The sequence below is a fragment of the Lepidothrix coronata genome, unplaced genomic scaffold, assembly GCF_001604755.1.
Source record: "Lepidothrix coronata isolate B3197 unplaced genomic scaffold, Lepidothrix_coronata-1.0 Scaffold147, whole genome shotgun sequence".
Classification (NCBI taxonomy): domain Eukaryota; kingdom Metazoa; phylum Chordata; class Aves; order Passeriformes; family Pipridae; genus Lepidothrix; species Lepidothrix coronata.
This window is the reverse complement of record NW_016690327.1, coordinates 733,100-751,063: the sequence shown is the minus strand read 5'-3', so window position 1 is coordinate 751,063 and position 17,964 is coordinate 733,100. Positions and strand designations below refer to the sequence as shown.

Below are 17,964 nucleotides of genomic sequence, written 5' to 3'. Positions count from 1 at the left end.
CCCGCCCTGGCACATCTGGGAATCTCCCAGTGACATCTGATCCGTGTGTTTTGTTTGATTTTTGAGGGGCTGGGCTTTGTTTTGCCCTCTGGAAGAGCTGATGCCCCTCATTAGGGGGTTGTCTGAGTGGTTTTGTTCTCTCTCTGCCCTGTCTGCAGCTCTCTGTGGAGGTTACATCCGTGGCTCCAGTGGTACCATCCTGTCCCCAGGCTTCCCCGATTTTTATCCCAACAACTTGAACTGCACGTGGACAATAGAAACATCCCATGGAAAAGGTGAGGAGCCTCCAGCTTGGAGCAGTTTGGGAGGCCTGAAGGATGGTGGTGAGTGGGAGAAAAGCTGCTCCCTGTGTAAACCAGTTTCTCTCAGCAGTGATGGTGCCCACGGGCTTGGCCAGTTCTGCCACCACCCAAACCTTGTCTCTGGATAAGATGCAGAGGATTTTGGTGTCAGAACTAGTCACCCTTTCAAAGTGGAGAGGATTAAGAGGGGAAGGTGGTTCTCTGTCAGCCACGACCTGTGGCAGGTGTTGTGTCCTGTTTCAGACCTTTGTGGCAGTATCCTGAAAATCAGGAAGAGAGAGAGAGATCTGTAGATCCAAATATACTGAAATACAGCATTTGGATACCTGGCAATGCCAGGAATGTCCCACAGAGGAGGGAGGAGCTGCCACTGCCACCCCTGCAGGAATGTTTGGTGGCCCTGCAGGAATGTTTGGTGGCCCTTTCAGGCTGATTTCCCTTTGCAGTGCTGGGTCACTGTCTGTGGAACATTTTACAGCTGGAGAAGTGGGAGCATGTAGGAAATCATTCCCAGACATGGGATAGGACCTGGGCTCTCAGTTCCCAGCTCTGCCTCTCCCCTTTTCCCACTACCCAGGAGTATTTCCAGTGCAGGTGTGTTCAGGCCAGGCTCCTGTGCAGGCCAAGCTCTTGTCTATTGGAGGAAAAGTTGAGGAAAAGTATCACTGATGATCAGAGAGCAGGTTTGATGAGGGGAGGGGGGTAATTCCCCACGATCCAGCAGCATCTCCTGGGCTCACACAGAGGATACAAAGCCTTTAGATGACTTTCTCACTCTTCCATAACTCTCCTGTCGTACCCGATACCGGCACGGCGGGAGGGCTCATGAGCCAATTTGCCAAATTCCATTTGTATTACAGCAAATAAACTTGTCAATGAACAGCACAGTGCATTAAGGGAACCATCACATGCTGGGAAAAGTGTTCTGTGGAGTGGCTGCAATCCACTCTCCAATTAATCCGCTCTGCCTGGGCTCCAGCTCTCCGGTGAGACGTTGTGTTATCCCGGAGCCCAGCTCAGCCCAGGGCACCAAACTGGCTCTGTTTGACATGAGAAAGTGCAGCTCTGATGGCCTGGCTGCTTTTATGTCAACACCAGAGGGAATTCTTCAGGCCAAGGCTGGAAAAAACCACGGGTTTTTTTTTGCTGGCAGGGATTTGTCTGTAAATCCAGGGGTGTTTGTTCTCTGGGCTGTGGGAGATGCTGCTGGGGCCGGTTCAGGGCAGAGGGAACAGCCCAGCCCTGCCAGCAGGGCACTGTGGGCACTCCTGGGCCATCCAAACAACTCTGCCTTGGGTCTGAGCATCCTGGACTGCCCTGTGGGCTGCTTTCCACAGCATCAAATTACAACTGAAGATTCCATTTATCCCTCCCTCTATCCAAGTGCTTTTTGAAGGTTTGCCGGTCACCTGGAAGCGTTTCCTTCCAAGAAATGGAGGTCAGAGAGGCTGGAGACCAACACAAAGCCTTTCCCATGGAACTGGGAAGCAGGAGGGCTCACAGGGACATCCCAACTTTATCCCTGTGCAGCAGCTCATTGCACCTTGATCACCTTCCCTGTCCCAGGCAGAAGGATTTGAATGACCCAAAGCAAAAGGGCTCCTCTTGACTTTGACAATTCCTTCTTTATACCCAAGTAAATATTAAATGGAGCCTGACAGAACATTTTTGGTTCCACTGGTGCCCCTGCAAAATTCCAGAGAGGCAGGAAGCTTCCAATAGTTTCCAAGTGTTTATTACTCCTACCAGTCAACTGAAAATAGATCTGACCTGGGAGTGAGATGTGGGGAGGGCAAAATGTCTTTAGTTCTCCCTGTTTATCATCTGAGAGGAAATTCATGCCCTCAGTTTTACCCAACCCAACCTAAGGAACAGAAATAATATCACCCCACGAAAATCAACCCAACACAAGGGCAGTTCAGTCCCCAGAGCTGGAGGACTGCAGGTTTTTTAAGGTAAAAACTCCAAGCACACGAGGAGAGCCAGTTAAAGGCTGTGGAACTGTTGCCATAAGGGCTAATTATAAACTCATTTTAAAGGATTTGTGACCGATTAAACCTTTGCTCTGGTCTGAAATTTACTGTGGCACAGAATGTCTCTGCAAACACAAGGTTGGTGTTTTGTTTTGTTGTTTTTTTTTCCTTCCCATTCTCTGCAGAAGAAACAGCAAAACAAATTATAGGGAGAAGAAATCACTTTGAAGCTCTCAGATTAAAAATAATAGTCTCCCTTTAAGCATTTAAATACCTTTAAAATTAAGCTGCTTTTAAACTCAAACTGTAGAGCTTGTGAGGCCATAAAGTAACTCAGTGTCTGCAGTGACATAAAAATAACTGTTGGAACAGCCAAGTTGGGGCAATTAAGGGACTTGTGTGCTGGCCACGTGTGGGATGTTCCCAAAGACCTGGGAGGGAAGAACCTGGGAGAGGCCAAAACTTCCTCCCAAGGGGCAGTGGAGGGGCAGGAGCTGATCTGTGAGCAGGGACAGGACAGAAGGGGCTTTGGGAAAAGGAAAACCAGAGCAAGGAAAATCAGAGAATGCTCGAGTTGTGTAAATGTGTTCCCTGCTGGGAGCAGAACTGTTCAAACTGCTGCTGGAGGGATGTGTGGGATGTGCAGGGATGTGTGGGATGTGCAGGGATGTGTGGGATGTTTAGGGGTGTGTGGGATGTGTGGGATTTGTAGGATGTGCAGGATGTACAAGATATGTGGGATGTGTGGGATGTGCAGGATGTGTGGGATGCGTTGTAGGGGTGTGTGGGATGTGTTGCAGGGATGTTTAGAGATGTGTGGGATGTTTAGGGATGTTTAGGGATGTGCAGGATGTACAAGATATGTGGGATGTGTGGGATGTGCAGGATGTGTGGGATGTGTGGGATGTTTAGGGATGTGTAGGATGTGTGGGATGTGTAGGATATGTGGGATGTGTAGGATGTGTGGGATGTGTAGGATGTGCAAGATGTGTGGGATGTGTAGGATGTTTAGGGATGTGTGGGATGTGTAGGATGTGTGGGATGTGTGGGATGTGTGGGATGTGTAGGATGTGTGGGATGTGAGGGCTGTGTCTCTCCAGATGGATTCTGAGGAGGGTGAATCCCAATCCTACGTGATCAGGGGCTCAGGAGCCCTGCCCTGGGCGCTCAGAAACCGAGCTGAGATACTGGGCTGAAAAAAAGCCATATAAATGCAAAGAGGCTTTTTATTGCTCGCCGTGGCTTTGCCTTGTTAACTCGCTGTGACGAGGATGTGACAGGGGTTCTGATCTCAGGTCCTGCCTGCCTTTGCTCCCTCCAAGCTGTTGCTGCCATTTTTTGGTGGTTTTTTTTTATTATTATTATTTTTTATTTTTTTCCCCCTTCAAAGATGGAATTATTTTCCACACAATAAGTGTTTCTAATGGCGTTTGAATTCCAGCATGAAAAAAAATCACCTCGCTGGAGGCTCCTGCAAAACCCTGAAGTGCTTCCCATTCTGTGTCTGGAGGTGTGAAGGATACTTTAAGTAATCCATTACTCCTTTCTAGCTCATTTACAAAATGCAGCAAGGTCACAGCCTTCTCCCAAAAAATGTTTCAAATTGTTGAAATTGAATTTGGGAGACGAGACAAAATACTTGTCCCGTGTTTGGCTGTTCTTTCTGTGGCTGGATCTGTTGTGGGGTTTATTTTTGGCAGTGTGATGTGAATAAAAGTGTAGGATTTTCTTGGAGCAACCTGCACTAGTGGGAGGTGTCCCTGCCCATGGCAGGGGGGTGGGATTAGACAATCCTGAAAGTCCCTTCCTACCCCAACCATTGCATGATTTTGTGATTCAGTCCCATCACGGGAAGGCAGGGAAGGTCCCTGCAGTTCCACCACTGACACTCTTCATCTTCTGGAAGAGCCTCTCTGACCTTGATACTTGGCATAAGTCCTATTTTTCCAGGTATGAATTCCTTCTGGAACATGCTTGTTTTCAAGTCCTCACAGCTACAGCTCTTGCTGCTCTTGCTCTCTATTTAAAGGTCAACACTGTTCTAATAAAACACCTCTCAGAGCTGCCAGGCTGCTCCTGCTGCTGCTCCTGCTGCTGTTCCCACATTTCCGAGGCACAGGAGTCCCCCATCCCCACTGCCTGGCTCTGTGCTGGGCCTTGTCCCACACCCTGGCTTCAGGTTTTTTATCTGTTTTGTTTCTAACACTATTTTCCGTGGGATGTCCCCCCTCACTGAGCTGCTCCTGGTGGGAATCGGGGTGGGCTCGGGGAGAGCCGTGGGGACCCCGGGAGTGAAACCACCTCTGCTCCTGCCTCCCCTGCAGGTGTGTTCTTCACCTTCCACACCTTTCACCTGGAGAATGGGCACGACTACCTCCTCATCACCGAGAACACCAGCTTTGCCCAGCCCCTGCAGCAGCTGACGGGGTCCCGCCTGCCGGCCCCGCTCAGCGCGGGGCTCTTCGGCAACTTCTCGGCCCAGATCCGCTTCATCTCCGACTTCTCCATGTCCTACGAGGGCTTCAACATCACCTTCTCAGGTAAGAGCAGTGCTGGGGGAAGAGTTAATCCTTTCCCTTCCCGCTTTGCTGCGGGTCACAGGATCACAGGACGGGTTGGGTCGGAAGGGATCTTAAAGGTTCTCCGCTTCCAACCCGGCCTTGGAGCCTTCCAGGGATGGAGCAGCCACAGCTTCTCTGGGCAACCTGTGCCAGGGCCTCCCCACCCTCCCTTTCCCATTATCCAAGGGTCATCTCTCTATTCCAGGTATTGCCTTTTAGGGGACAAGGAGGAGAGGGGAGAAAGGGTGAAAGCCTGGAATAAAATCTGGAAAAGCAGAGATGGAGGGAGATTTTTTTTTAACTGGAACTTGCTGCTCTTGGGCATCCACGTGGGATTTTTGGGCTGTGGTTCCTCAGTAGCATCATCCCGATGGTCCTGTGCCATGAGCCATCCCCCAGTGGAGTTTTCTTTCAGTGGAGGAGTTTTCTTTCAATGGAAAACACACTGATGCCCATTTTGCCCTTGGCCATTTTGTTTTCATTCCCTCTCCAAAGAGTTCCATGAATAATGTGATATTTGTTCTCTGCTTCCAGCCTGGCCTTGGACCCTTCCAGGGATGGGGCAGCCACAGCTTCTCTGGGTAACCCATGCCAGGGCCTCCCCACCCTCACAGGGAAGGATTCCTTCCTGATATCCCACCCAAATCTCCCCTTTTCCAACATGAATCCATTCCCACTTGTCCTGTCCCTCCAGGCTCTTGTCCAAAGTCCCCTTTAGGCACTGGAAAGGGCTCCAAGGTCTCTCTGGAGCATCTCTTCTCCAGGCTGGACACTCCCAGCCCTCCCAGCCTGGCTCTGGGGCAGAGGCACATCCAGGACAGGCTGCAGAGGTCGGTCACTGGCTGAGCATCCAAGTGGAGCAACGAACCAGAGGCACAGAGAGAGACCAGGCGGGTGATGGGAGTGACCAGCTCTGCCCTGCTCCTTGTCCAAGACGTCCAGATTGCTCAGCACTGCCCTCCAAAAGATCCCATCTGTCCCAGCTTGCCATGCTGGAGAGGCTGTACCTGCTGCAGTGATTTTCCTCGGAGAACCAGAGCAGGATTTTCCTCGGATAACCAGAGCAGGCTTGGGGGGAAAGAGGGACAGTGCTGCCCAGGGAGCTGGAACTGTGTCCAGAAGGAGAGAGAGGAGGATGAGGGGGAGGAGGGAGAAAGCAATGAACATACCTGCAGAGATTTAATTCCAGAGGGCTCAGTCCTGTCACCCCCCTGTGAACACTCCCTGGGTGGTGATCTCTGGCTGAAGGGCACCCGGTGCTTGACTGTGTCCTCCAACCTCAAGTCCTGCAGAGGACTCTCAAGCGTTTGCCTGTGCACACATTCCAGGGAATGTCAATCTTTGCTGCCTGAGTGCCCTGACAAGCCATTCCCCAAAAACAATCAGTTAAGGGACACGAGTTTATTGCCTGGGTGCTGTTCTTTAATGCATCTCCGTGTCCTTCCGAGTCCTGAGGCCACAGCTGCGAATTCAGCACTTGGGGCTGGAAGAGAAATGCCCATTTTTATTGTGGGAGCTCGGTGCTGACACACTCACTGAGGGACAGAGCTGTTGCCATAGATGCAGATAAAACCTGGTTTCCAGTGCCTTTGTTCTGGCCTCTGAAGTTCAGGGGATTTGCATGTGATACTCTGTGGAAACCAGTCAGAGAATTTCCAATTAACTTTCGTTTTGATGAGGGGAAAAATGGCCTTTTGCCTTTCAAAAGCTCGCCTCTAATTATAACTCTGATTTTCCATGTATTTGGAGGCCGCTTTCCTCTCTTGGAAAGCAAAGCTGGGAGCCAGTTATATTTTTAGCTCCCTTTACATGCATATATATATATATATTTATGTGCAGACTTTATACTTTGCAGGTCTGTTATTTTTTCACAAAAACAACCCTCCAGAGAGGTTTGCTCTGACGTGTTTTGTGGTCAAAGACCCAGTTCTGGCTCTCAGCCGAGATCCTACGTGACCTTTCTTTCAGCAGCAGCTCAAGTGTTTTCTCCTGCACTCCCCAAACAAGATGCTGCATCCATTCATTTCCAGGATTAGTAATGGAGAGGCAGCAGGAATCCCACCGGGATCAATCCATCTCCGTCTGCCTGCAGCAGAGGGGGAATGACAAATCTCCATCGTGCTTTGTCACCCCTGGTGTCACCTGGCTGGTTGTGTGACAGCAGGGACAGGGAATGGAACTTGTTGTGTTTTCAGGGGGGGGGTTGAATCGAGGGGCTGGTGATGCCCAGGGTGTCCTGGTTTGAGACCCCCAGAAATCCAATTTCCCAGTGCAAGCTCTCCCTCCCACAGCTCACCCCAGTGTGAGGGGTTTTTTCCAGACACAACACAAGACTCAGTATGGGGGGGAAGGGAATTATATCACAATTATTACACAACTAAATATTATAATACATTATAGACACAATCTTAACTCTCTCTCCTGTGGTAAAGCAATATTTACATTGGATCAAATCTCTTTTCCCTCCAATAAAAGTCCAGAAGGGAAGAAGGAAAGATCCTTTCCACTTTCAGAGCAGCAGTGTCTCTCCTCTTCCATGCAGCAGTCGTGGCTGGAGCTGTAGCTGGATCTCTCTCTCCATGACACAGGGACAGGGAATGGAACCTGGGGTGGTTTTGGGGGGGTTGAATCGAGGTGATGCCCCTGAGGGGGTTGAACGTGGAGAGTGAGATCCAGGTGGGTCTTCATGGCTCAAACAGGTCATCCATCCTCATGGATCCTGAGGTTCACAAAGCTCTGGAATCAGAACTTCCCTGCAGGTGGAACCAACACTTGGAGCTCCCTCCTCACCCTCGGGGTGAGGGTGGAACGTGAGGCATCACCCGCCGCCCCATAACTGTCTGTCTGTCCCTTCCAGAGTATGACCTGGAGCCCTGTGACGAGCCAGAGGTGCCGGCCTACAGCATCAGGAAGGGGCTGCAGTTCGGGGTGGGGGACGTGCTCACCTTCTCCTGCTTCCCGGGGTACCGGCTGGAAGGAGCCTCCCGGATCACCTGCCTCGGGGGGAGGCGGCGGGTGTGGAGTTCGCCTCTGCCAAGGTGTGTTGGTAGGTGGTCATGTGCTTTCATTTTGCTTGGTTGGTCCCGCTGTGCTGGCTGGTTGTAGGTGGGCAGGGATGGGGGGTGTCCCTCGGGGTGGGGGGTGTCCCTTGGGATGGGTGATGTCCCTTGGGATGGGTGGCATCCCCCGGGAGGGGTGATGTCCCCCGGGATGTGGTCGCTCCGCTCGTGGGGGGGTCGGTGCAGGGATGGGGAGAGGGAGCTGGGATGAGCTTTCAGCCCTGCAAGTCCTTTTTTAGCCCCTCCAGCCGTTAGTTACACAACAAATAAATAAATCTGAGGCCGGAGGAGAGGGAGGATTCCTCTGCAGCACTGAGCTGGCTCCTGGCTGTCCTCCCTGGGGGCAGATGGGGGGCAGAGACCCTTCCCTGGCAGGGCTGGGGAGCACCCCCTGCCCAGCCCACGGCACCTGGTAAAGGAATAGAAGTCCAACTTCTACTGCAGAAAGGCAGGAGGATGCTCCAGGCCTTGGCAAAAAGATGGAACATGTTTTTTTGTTGTACAGTTGAAGTAGGAGGTTGTTCAGAGCTCTGGTGCTGCCCGGAGCCAGGAGGGATTTATCCAGAGCAGGCAGGGCAGGTCTCTCACCTGTTTGCAGCGTGGCAGAGCCTGCCAGGGCCATTGTCCTGATCTGTGGGTGACCTTTGAGGGCCCTTGCAGAGCAGACATCCCCTCCAGAGCCAGCCTGTTCTCTCCTCTCAGTCCCGCGGTGCCGAATGCGTTTCCCTTTCCCGGCACTGCAGAATGCTGAGGTCACAGGGCTGCATCATCCTGCTGTGCCAGGCAGCTCTTCAGGGCATGAATAATAACCAGGCTGCAGATAAAGCTAATCAGGGGAACGGGAATCAAACAGAATCATTTACAAAGCTTTTCAGGCCGATCCTCAGAGCTCAGCCCTGCGTGGACACAGTGGCTGCCATTTCCCTGCTGCAGCTGGCTCAGAAGGGTTTGTGGTGACAGGTCGGGCTCTGTGGTGATGGCCCAGAGCTCTGGGCAAGGTGACAGCCCTGTCACAGCATCCCCAGCTCGTGTCACAGCGGCCCCAGCTCGGATCTCCGCGCTCACCCCGGGTGGAGATGGAAACTGGAGACTTGCTCGTTAAGATCACAGGAGATTTAATTGCTTTTCCAGGCACTCTGTATTCAGGTCCTGTTCTAGAGATGGTGAGGAGAGAACTGAGAGTGTTTTGTTCCTTTGTCCAGCCCCGCTGGCCAGGGCAGGAACTCTCCACACCAGCTGCTGCTTCCAGCAGATCCCGGGTGCTGACGTGTCCGGCACCATCCCTGGGGAATCTGGGCCAAAGGAGGGCCCTGCTTTTGGTACATGGCAAGAGAGGAGGAGAAAGTCCCCCCCAAAGTGCCTCCTCTGGGTGTATCTGCTGCTGCTGCTTTGACCCTTCCTTGGGGGAGCAGCAGAGGCAGTGCAGGTTCCCTGTGGGGAGGTTGTGAGGCAGAGATTGTGTCCTCAAACTTGTAATTAAAATATGAAATACAGAGGTGAGGGGTGGTTATTTTCCAGCAGCATTAAATTGTTGTCTCCTGACATCCAGGACAGGTTTGAGCCTCCGAAGCTGCCACCTCTTCCTTCTCTAAATGGCATCATTCTACCCAGTTTCGAGTCCCACAAACCTTCTGACTTCAAATCTGGCTCCAAGTCAGATGGTGTTTACAGTGCTCAGAGTGGAGGAGGAGGCAGGTCTGGAGAAGGAGGGGAGAAGTCTGACCAGGAAAATGTGATGGAGCAGGGACAGACTGCAGGTTGTAGGGAACAACAACAGGGAAAAGCCTCTTTCCTTCTTCCTGAGTGCAGGAAGGAGTGAGGAACTGTGGCCTTTGGAGGAATCACGTGCATGTGTGGCATGGCCAGAAGGTCCATGTGGTTATTAAAATGTGCTTTTGTGTCTTGGTGCAGCTGAATGTGGCTCCTCTGTCACTGGAACCCAGGGTGTGCTGCTGTCCCCCAACTACCCACTCAACTACAACAACAACCACGAGTGCATCTACTCCATCCAGACCCAGCCAGGGAAGGGGATCCAGCTGAAAGCCAGGACGTTTGAGCTGGAGGCAGGAGATGTCCTCAAGGTAATTCAGTGAAGCTGCCCCTGAGAGCAAGGTCTGAAAGGGAAGGGATGTTCTATTTAATGGAATTAGGTGGGACTGACCTGGAAAATGCCACCCAGGCCCAGACAGGGTGATGATCCCTGGGACAGACTCATAGCAGGACTGCTGACAAGCAGTCACCGCTGTGACATGAAGTGATTGCCACAGCACTCTGCAAGACAGCAGCAAAATCCCCAGGGACCCTCTAAACTTCAGTTCCTCCCTGCATAATTGCACAGGAAAAACTGGTAACACATGGGGAAGCTGGAGGGTTTTAGCTTTATTTTAGTACTTTTAAGAATCAAGGCTGATTTGTCCCGAAAAGGGGGTTATTTAAATGCAGAGCTCCAAACTCTTCAGCGTTGCCATAATCAGATTAATCTGCATTTACAAGCTTCAGGACTCTATGGAGGAGGAGACAAATCCAGGCTGAGTTTCTATTAAGCACAAAGCAATGGGTTTGAAGGAGGCATTAATATCACTGATGCTGAGCCATCTCCCAGGAACGCCTCTGTCCTTACTGAAGTGCCATATTCCTGCACTCCAAGAGAGCTGTAATCCACATATTTTCAGCTCACAGATGACTGGAAAGAGAGAAAGATTTCCAGTTAATGCAGAGAATATACTCGTTGTCAAAGGAATTATGTTCCCTCGCCGGGTTTGTCATCAACTTCTCATCTGCTTCCCGGGAAAGTTCCCATCGATCTCCACGAGCGAGGAGCTGCTCTTTGTCCTCCCGGAGAATCCTGCTGTCTGAAAGAAAGGAAAAACCCCATTTGGGCTTTTTCTTAACTAATAGCAGGTTCAAGGCTCATCTGTGAGTCGGTCTGGGGAGAAAATGTTTTTTCTCAGGAGCTGGTTCTTTGCAAAGAGAGATGAATTCGGGAGACAGCCCTGAGAGCAGAGCGAGCTCCGTGTAAGGAGGAGGAGGTGGATCCTCCAGGGTGTAAATCCTGCTCCTCAGCTGAGCAGCACCGTGGAGTCTCATCAGGACAGACTCTTTATTTCACTTCAGAGGCTTTGTCCCTGTTTGCACTTGTGGATCATGGATGGGTTTGGGTTGGAAAGGACCTTAAAAACAACTTTTTCCACCCTCTGCCCTGGGCAGGGACACCTTCCACCGTCCCAGGCTGCTCCAACCTGCCCTTGGACACTTCCAGGGGTGGGGCAGCCACATTCTCTGGGCAGTGCTGGTTTGGTCCCTGAAGCAGTGATTAAAACCAGGTTTTCAGTCCGTGTTTCTGGTCCCTCCCAGGTCTATGATGGCACCAACAGCTCTGCCCGGCTGCTGGGCACCTTCAGCCGCTCGGACATGCTGGGCACCAGCATCAACAGCACCTCCAGCTCCATGTGGCTGGAGTTCATCACCAACTCTGCCAACACCAGCAAAGGCTTTGAGCTGCAGTTTTCCAGTGAGTTTTAAGCCCACGTGCTCGTGTGGTGGGGTGAAGGGGTGTTTCTCTGCCACAGTTGCATGACCAGGGCAAAGAGCCCTTTCCATAAAGATCTTACACCCTAAGAGGAATTGGAGTGTGGGAGATCACAGAATCCCAGGATCACTGAGGTTGGAAAAGCCCTCCCAGCCCCTGGATCCACCCTGTGCCCCATCCCCACCTTGTCCCCCAGCCCAGAGCACTCAGTGCCACCTCCAGCCCTTCCTGGGACACCTCCAGGGCTGGGCACTCCAAACCTCCCTGGGCAGCCCCTTCCAAAGCCTGACCAGCCTTTCCATGAGGAAATTCCTCCTGGTGTCCAACCTGACCCTTGCACAGCTGGAGGCCATTCCCTCTCCTCCTGTCCCTTGTTCCCTGGAAGATGATTGAACCTTTTCTGTGGCCATACAGAAATTCGGATTTAAAGCCGAGCCACCAGATTTCTGGGACCTCACTCAAACATTAATTACAAAAACCCACTGATTTTCAATATGCTGCCTTTGGGGCTGTGTTAACATCTCCTGGCTGGGAAATACCTGATGCAGACAAAGAGCTGCCCTTCCTCTCCCTGCAGGTTTCGAGCTCATCAAGTGCGAGGACCCCGGAGTGCCCCAGTTTGGGTACAAGGTGCACGACGAGGGACACTTTGCTGGCAGCTCCGTGTCCTTCAGCTGTGACCCCGGGTACACCCTGAGGGGCAGCAGGGTCCTGGGCTGCCTGACTGGCGAGAGGAGAGCGTGGGACCAGCCCCTGCCAACCTGTGTAGGTGAGACACCTCTGGCTCTTCAAACTGAGCATCACCTCGAGACCCACCAGGGCCCTTTGTCCCTACTTTTTAATGACACATGTGTCATTACCTCTGATATTAATGCATTAATTAGAGGATCCTGTGCAAGGCATCTTCAGGCTGAGAGCACTCCAAGCAGTTTTAACATGAAACATTCCTTTTTTGTTGTTTTTTTTTTTTTTTCCCACTCCTTGTCCTTTCACTTGGACACGTTAAACTTGAGTGGCACCTTCTGATAATGCCAGGCATCAACGTGTGCCCAGGCATCTGCCAGCTCAGAGTCAGGCCTGTTGGAGAGCTGCTTGGCATCTGATCCCACTCTCAGACATTTTAATTCCCCCCCCCCATCCTTCCTAAGCCAAACCCTGAGTTCCCTTTTACCTGGAGATCTTCTTGCTTGGAAGATTGTGATATTATTGGGTGTCCAAATGAAGGGCTGTTGCTCTGGGACTTGACAGCTCCATCATTAGCTGTGTCCAGGACATGGGGAGGTTCTTGCACTCTCTCCAACCAACTCCACAACTGCCCTCGTGGTTGTGATGTGCCAGACACTGCCACTCTGCCCTCCCCTGAGTCGGGACCACTCCTGCAGTAACTCTTTGCTGAATTTTTTGCTGATTATTGAGGTAAAAATACAAATTTCTGTGATTTGTGTGTCTTCTTAACCTTCACCCTGTTTGCTCTGCATTTATTGTGTGTGAGGCCGTGTCTGAGCTTCTTAAGAAAACCTTAAGAACTGAAAGTTAAAGAATTTTAATGGCTATGTTACAGAAATGACTCAAAATCCTCCCATTCTTTTGGAGTTCATTTACACAGACACATGTTGGGCTTCTTTGTTTTCCCACACTGATGAATACAGACAGAAGACTTGAGCTGTCTCACCCCCCATGAGTAGACTGGGGGAACAGGATGCTCCCCACAGTCAGAAAGGTGGAGGGAAGCTTTGACAGCCCATCAGATCTGCACAGAAATGCAGAATTATTCTGCCAGCTCAACCTTTTCGCTGAATTAAATTCCCTTTATCTTTGCTCTGGGGGCTTTAAGAATCCCTGGGAAGGGCAGGAAATACTCCCAGTTGTATTTGTAGGAGGAGATTTGTGTTGTTGCCTTGAATCTGCCCCCTGACCCCTGTGTCTGTTCCAGCTGAGTGTGGAGGGACCATCAGAGGAGAGGCCTCGGGGCGGATCCTGTCCCCGGGTTACCCGACCCCCTACGACCACAACCTCAACTGCATCTGGACCATCGAGGCAGAGCCTGGCTGCACCATAGGGTGAGTGGGACTTGGCTCTCCTGGCACATCCAGCTGATTTTTCCAGAGCCACAGTTCCATAAAGCAAGTCGGGAGAACGTCCCGTGGCTCGGAGGGAAGGGTCGAGCCCTGGTGCAGCTCCTGCCAGGCTGGGCAGGGTCAGGGATGGTTTGGGTTGGAAGGGACCTTAAAAATCATCCAGTTCCAAACAGGGACACCTTCCACCAGCCCAGGTTGCTCAGAGGCCCTGAGTGGCATCACTGCTCCTTTCTTTTCCCAGTTCCAGACAGGGACACCTTCCATCAGCCCAGGTTGCTCAGAGACCAGAGTGGCATCACTGCTCCTTTCTTTTCCCAGCTGTGGTGTCCTGGATGGTGCCACAGCTCCATGTGCTGCTGCTGCCTGTGGTGTTACCAGGTCCAAACAACACCCCAGAGCTCCTGTGTGCACCTACAGTGAGAGCTTCCCACCCCTCTCCTCATGGGATGTACTGAGAGTCAAACCTTTCCCACCACGTTGGTGTGGAATGTCCCAGCAGTGACATGATCCTGAAGTGAGGATGTGTGCAGGAAGTTGCAGGGAATCATCCCAGGAAAGGTTCAGGGAAGGTAATTCTGGGTGTGCTTCATCTCCCATGCAGAGATCAAACCCTGCAGGGGATGAGCTCTGCCCTGCTGTGTCTGGGAGAGGGAATGTTCAGGTGTGAGGGTGCCCAGGGGTGGGTGGGCAGCTGGAAAACTGAGGCCCCAGGGCCCAGCCTTCATCTCCTCCCTGCATTGTTGATTGTTTTAATAACACTGAGAGCACACACAAAGCCATTATCCTCCTGAAGGATGACTTGAGGTTGTTTCTAAACATCTGCTCTGTGCAGAGACCCGAGACTGTTCCCTCCTCCTGCTCCTCTGACTTCTCTTCCCACCCCGTTGCCACTTCCCTGTTGGAAATGAGTTGGAAATGGAATTTGTTCATGAGTTATGTGACTCTGGGTAAGGATGGGATTGAGAACATTTGGCTGGTGAGGTTGGTGCAGTCCCCAGCAGAACCCAGGCAGTTCCTGCTCCGTGATCCTTCATCTCTGATCCTGCTGCTTCCCCACACGGATGTTTCCCAGCCCTGCTCTGTGTGTGCCCACATATTTCAGCCCAGCTAAAGCCATTTGAGACAGAAAACTGGAATGTTTGGGCAAGTAAAGCTTTTACCAAGTGGTGGGGCTTGAGGGGGAGAGAAATGGAGCTTCAAAGTTCTGTTTAAAATAATCCTCTTCTCCCACTGTCCTCCCACTGCAGTTCCTGGTGCTTGTGACCTGTGCCAGCCCCATTTCAGGGGCTGTTCCACCCTGCATTCCTTCACTCTCAATCCCATTTTATCTCCCATTTTGTCTTCCTTGCTGCATCACCCCCGTCCTCCCTTCAGTGGAGCCTGTTAATCGGGTTGAGCTCTGTGGTGCTTTTAGTCGATGGGTTTCTGCTGGAGATAGATTTGGTCCAGTATTTTCATTTTTATTTAATGCAGAAATTCCCTCCATTAGCTCTGCCCTTTGGAATGGCTCAGTAATGGATGGTTTCTGGGGTGAGCAGCCAATGCAGCTGAATTGCAACTTCCAGTTGAAATCTCCTTTATTTTTATTCTCCTGTAAAAAGATTCTGAAGATTTTTATAGGACAAAGCAGACATGAGACCCTCCTTTCCCCCCATCCAGTGGCAGCCTCAGGCTTGGCTCATGTCATCCCTAAAATCAGGGAGCAGAGGAGAGATTTTGGATCAGCCAAAGGCTTGGAAGGGGCCAAGGCTGAAGTGAAAAATGCTGGGTGGTATCACAGCAACACACCTGGTGACCCTTCCTCTCCTTAGAGGTGAGAGCTCCCTTCTCCTGCCCCTTTTATTTGCCAGCTCAGACAGAACAGATGATCTCTGGGGAGTCGAGAGAGCACATTTTCAGCAACTTCATTTTTATGGTAATCCACTGGAAAAATAATCCTCTTCACGCATGGTACAATTGTATAAAGCTCTCATTTATAACTTACATGAAAATTAATCACCAGAGCTTTTTGAATAAAGCTGTATCTGCACACAGCACGAGGGGAAGGGGAGAGAGAGGCGAGACAGAGAGAAAAATGAGTCTGCACTTTATTGCCATGAAAGTTAAAGGGTTGCACTCGGAGAGGGGATTAATTTTGTGCCTGTGCAAACACCCTCGTGCATAAACATCACAGGGGAAGGGACTGGGTTTGCCTGGGAGGCTTTGGGGAGGGGGGGAGAAGGAAGGGAGGGAAGGAGGAGGATGCCAGGATGCTCCTGAGGAGCTCCAGGTGGGATCCCAGCCCTTTGCTGGGATGGGCAGAGCTGGGATGGGGAATGGCAGCAGAAAGCCCCCCCCAGGTGGGTCAGTGGGGTTGGGGGGTGCTTTGGGAAGAGCTGGGGCTAAAAGGGCTCCCCAGGGGTTATTCAGGGCAGAGCTGGGCTCTCCTCTCTGTTCCTTGCTGAGCTGGCAGAGCTTTCCCTCCTTCACACAAATATATATGGATATATGTTCCCAATTTCTGATTTGCTTTTTGCTGCATTTTCATGCATGTAATTGGGATTGTCAGAGCACAGGGATAAAGCTCTCCTCCTCTCCACTGCCTGCTAAGCCAGTGTCTCTGCCTTGTCCCTGCTGGGAACAGAGTCAGGCTGAGAGAAAACTCACAAGTGGCTGTTGAATAGATGGATTTGCTCCAGAGAACACCGGTTTTCTCCATAAAATCTGATATTCCAACAGTCTGCTGGACCAACTGGCACTGAGTAACCTGTCCCTGGCTCACCTGGACATCCTGCTGTGCTCTCCTCCCAGCAGAGCTTTGCCTGAAGTTGGTTCTTCCAAACTGAACGAGGGGGGTGAGATTCTTCAGGCAGCCCTGGCCCCACGGGGAGCTGCTGGTGGCAGCTCCAGGCTGTCCCCCCAGCCCAGGTCACCCCCTGGCAGCATCTCCCTGGCTCCAGTGACTCCAGCCCTGGGTTTTTCCAGCAGTTCTGGCTCCTTGGGCCCCCTCTGCCTGAGCACAAACGTCACCAGGCCGAGGCAGCCGTGGAGAACAGCTCTGCACCATCCATCCTGATTTTCTCTCCAGTCTGCCTTTGCCTTTCTCTTTGCTCAAGGTCTCTGCTGGGTGGATTTATGAGTCAGCTCTTCAGGTTTCTCCCAGCTTCTGTGGGCATCATTTTGTTGCAGTGGGGGCTTTTTACCCCCCCTCCCCTTTTTATGGTTCTACCTGATTTATTTATGTTTGCCCCGGATAAATGGGAAAGCAGCCAAGTGAATTCTCCCTCTGTGGACAGTCAGGGTTTTAAGCACAGTACCTGCTGGTTTTATTTTGTATAGATTTTTTCCCTTTATAGGTTTCTGTCCCCATTTCATGCTGGGGTGGCTCAAGTTGCCTGTTTTTGTTGTGTCAGAGGGTCTGTCCCCCAGTGCTAACAGGGCAATCACAAACAGGGGCAATTCAAGGCCTCCTCTTCACTTGGCATTTGAAGTGCAGGAGTGGAAGGGACTGATCCCTGACCCATCACCTGCATCCCCAGGGAGGTGATCGTGGCCCCAAACCTGCCAGAAATCAAGGAGTGTTTGGACAAGGCTCCCAGTGACAGGGTGGGATTGTTGGGGTGTCTGTGCAGGGCCAGGATTTGGACTTGGATTATCCTTGTGGGTCCCTTGCAGCTCAGAACATTCCATGATTCCGTGATTCCAGCCTTTAGCTGGTGGCTCCCTCAGCCTTTCGTGTGTGGCAGCTGCTCATTGCAATGTCTAAGCCCCTTTGGTTGTAAAACCAACAGTCTGTTCTGGCCAGGGACATTTTCACTGCCCACAATGGACCTTTACCTTGTTCCTGAAAACGCTTTTAGGAGAGATCAGCAATTCTGTTTGCTCAGGAGAGGACCCACTTCCAGGGCTCCTCAGGTTTCTCAGAAGGAAGGTTTCTCAGAAGGAAGGTTTCTCAGAAGACATTACTGTTCCTGACTGGGCTGGGTTTGGTTCATGGATGTGATTTATCAGGGAGGAATTGGGGTTGGGTGAAGGACCGACGCAGTTATTCCAGGCTGAGCTGTAGATGAGGGAACACATTCCCTGTGGGCCAAACCACCTCAGGTTGGTACCCAGCACATCCCTGATCCTTCCAGAGCTGTCTGTGGTCTGACTTGCGGTTGGTTTGCCCCCCCAGGCTCCACTTCATGGTTTTCCACACCGAGGAGTTCCACGACGTGCTGCGGATCTGGGACGGGCCGGTGGAGAAGGGGATCCTGCTGAGGGAGCTCAGCGGGTCGGGGCTCCCCGGGGACGTGCACAGCACCTTCAACTCCCTCATCCTGCAGTTCAACACCGACTTCTTCACCAGCAAGCAGGGCTTTGCCATCCAGTTCTCAGGTGGGCAGCCAGCACGGGAAGGACCTGGGTTTGGAGCCGTGGGAGGACACTGAGGGCACTTGGTGTGTTCAGCTGGAGCAGAGGAGACTGAGGGGAGACCTCA

At 51.8% G+C, this 17,964-nt stretch overlaps 1 protein-coding gene across 1 annotated transcript in view; it reads left to right on the top strand.

The window, feature by feature from the left end:
* The window catches only part of CSMD2 (CUB and Sushi multiple domains 2), a 257,406-nt gene that overhangs the window by 155,317 nt on the left and 84,125 nt on the right, over positions 1-17,964 (top strand). Inside the window, exons 18-25 of the mRNA XM_017828252.1 lie at positions 159-275; positions 4,600-4,815; positions 7,694-7,882; positions 9,807-9,976; positions 11,250-11,406; positions 12,002-12,193; positions 13,358-13,484; positions 17,659-17,861. Of these exons, the coding sequence (XP_017683741.1) occupies positions 159-275; positions 4,600-4,815; positions 7,694-7,882; positions 9,807-9,976; positions 11,250-11,406; positions 12,002-12,193; positions 13,358-13,484; positions 17,659-17,861 (1,371 nt within the window). The remainder of the gene's footprint in view (positions 1-158; positions 276-4,599; positions 4,816-7,693; positions 7,883-9,806; positions 9,977-11,249; positions 11,407-12,001; positions 12,194-13,357; positions 13,485-17,658; positions 17,862-17,964) is intronic.